Genomic DNA, 1,887 nt, shown 5'->3' with positions numbered 1-1,887 from the left:
GGCGAAGGGGCTGCTTGCCCTCCAGGGAGCCCTGCCCCAAGGGAGCACCCGCCGGGCACTGACCGATGGCCAAGAAGGCGTCCCTCACATCTCCCGACATCCGCTTCCTGATGGCGTGCTCCACGTCATGGTTGGTCATTTTGATGAACTCCTGAAACACTGGGGATGGGGGAGAGGGTCACCGCTGAGCTGCTCCATCCCAGCCCCAGGCACCCAGGAGACCCAAGGCTCAACCATGGAGACTTCTGGACCAGATGGGACCAAAGCAGGCTTGGGTGACCTCAACCAGCCACCCCAAATGCCATCTCCTCCCACCACTGGGAAGACAGGGCCACCCCAACCTCCTGCTGCCCAGGAGTCCCATCCAGCCCAAATCAAAGCACTTGTGTCACAGCTGGGGGTCCAGCAGCAATGGAGAAATGTGGTCCTACCTCTGCGGAGGTGATGGTAGCTGCGGGTGCAGAGGATGCTGAGGAAGCGGGTCTCCAGGGAGTCACTGGAGTCGTTGCTGGAGACATCAGCAAGTTTCTGGGAGAGCAACCGAGAGTGAAGAGGGGGACAGGGGGACTAGCATAGCAGAGAGGGGCAAAGATGTCAAACAGCTCTTCCTGGGACAGCCAGTCCTGAACACCCTCTTGCAAAGAGGGTGACCTCTCTTTTTTGGCCAAAAAAGGCATTTTCTATGCATGGATATGAAAGTGCACAGCTGCACACTGACACACTACCTCTGAGAAAAGATGTTTTGCAGTTTTTATGAAAAAAGTTGTGCAATGCTCGTGATTAAGACTTCTTTTTGTCTTTTGGGGAGGGTGTTTTGGTGGTGACCAGTATTGAACAGGAAATTCAGAGCTGCCAGACACAGGAGCCAACCTCCACCCTGGGCCACAGCAGTGCTGCCCATGGGTGAAATGGCTGCCACCCCTGCTGCAGGGCTCAGCAGGGAGACTGCACTCATCACACCCATTAAGCTATTGCAGTAGAAAGTCACCCCCTTCCCCAATTCCCACTTTCAGTGAGCCAGGGAAGCCAGCCCCGAGTCCCACGCTGCCAGGAACATGGGTCCTGCATGCAGGCAGCAGGCAGGATTGGTCCCCAGCCCTCCCAAGGGCAGGAAGGTGGCTTTCTGTCTCTCCTGCCCAGCACTGCAGGGAAGTGCCCTCGTGCAGGCCACATCTGTCCCCTTGCCACCCATCCTGATGCAAGGACCCTGGAGCCCCAAGCAAGCGAGCACAGCCTGTGTGGTCAGAGGAGCCCGGCACATGGGGCTGCTATTCCCAGCCCCAGCCCTGCACCCGAGGACCGCAGCATCCCCTCAAACATGCAAAAGGCTGAGGAGCGAAAGGGCAGGCACTCACCAGGGTCTCAGCAACAACCTGGTGGAGAGAAAGAGAGAGACAGGAAGACAACAGGGTCAGAAGGTGCTACTCAACCTTTATCCTTCCCTGACAAAGTGAGGGAACTCTAGCAAAATCCCCCCAAATGACCTGTCTCCAGCTCCCCTGCTTCCCTACGAGTGGGCCTGATCTTAGGACCTGTGTCCTCCTGCAGTTTGGCCCCTACACCGCTAATTGGGATGGGTGTGGTGGTCTTTGGCCAAGCAAAGTGAGCCCCCCCACCCTTGGCGCTTGGGTACCAGCCCGTTGCTCCTTGGGGAGCATCCTTGCCCGGCCACAGGCTGGCTCACACCAGCCTGCCCGCCTCCGCCAGGCGCGGGCAGCGGGAGGAGGGAAGGACGGCTTTGCTGACAAAACAGCACGGCGCCCCGCCAGCTGCCACCCGCTGGCTCGTCCCCGTGTTTGTCATCCCTGGCTCTCTCTTTCTCTAGAGCAGGTCAAGGCGAGCGGCAGCGCATGCGGCGGGGTGCATGGAGCGCAGACTCCCCAGCCC

At 59.1% G+C, this 1,887-nt stretch overlaps 1 protein-coding gene across 1 annotated transcript in view; it reads right to left on the bottom strand.

Annotated features, from left to right (window-relative positions):
- Window positions 1-1,887, bottom strand: part of ANXA6 (annexin A6) — a 10,834-nt gene that overhangs the window by 1,262 nt on the left and 7,685 nt on the right. Inside the window, exons 19-20 of the mRNA XM_009572122.1 lie at window positions 432-528; window positions 64-159 (exon numbers count right to left, since the gene is read on the bottom strand). Coding sequence (XP_009570417.1) covers window positions 64-159; window positions 432-528 — 193 coding nt within the window. The remainder of the gene's footprint in view (window positions 1-63; window positions 160-431; window positions 529-1,887) is intronic.

The sequence above is a fragment of the Fulmarus glacialis genome, unplaced genomic scaffold (genome assembly GCF_000690835.1).
Source record: "Fulmarus glacialis isolate BGI_N327 unplaced genomic scaffold, ASM69083v1 scaffold20002, whole genome shotgun sequence".
In the NCBI taxonomy this organism is placed as follows: Eukaryota; Metazoa; Chordata; class Aves; order Procellariiformes; family Procellariidae; genus Fulmarus; species Fulmarus glacialis.
This window is presented reverse-complemented; position numbering and strand designations above follow the sequence as displayed.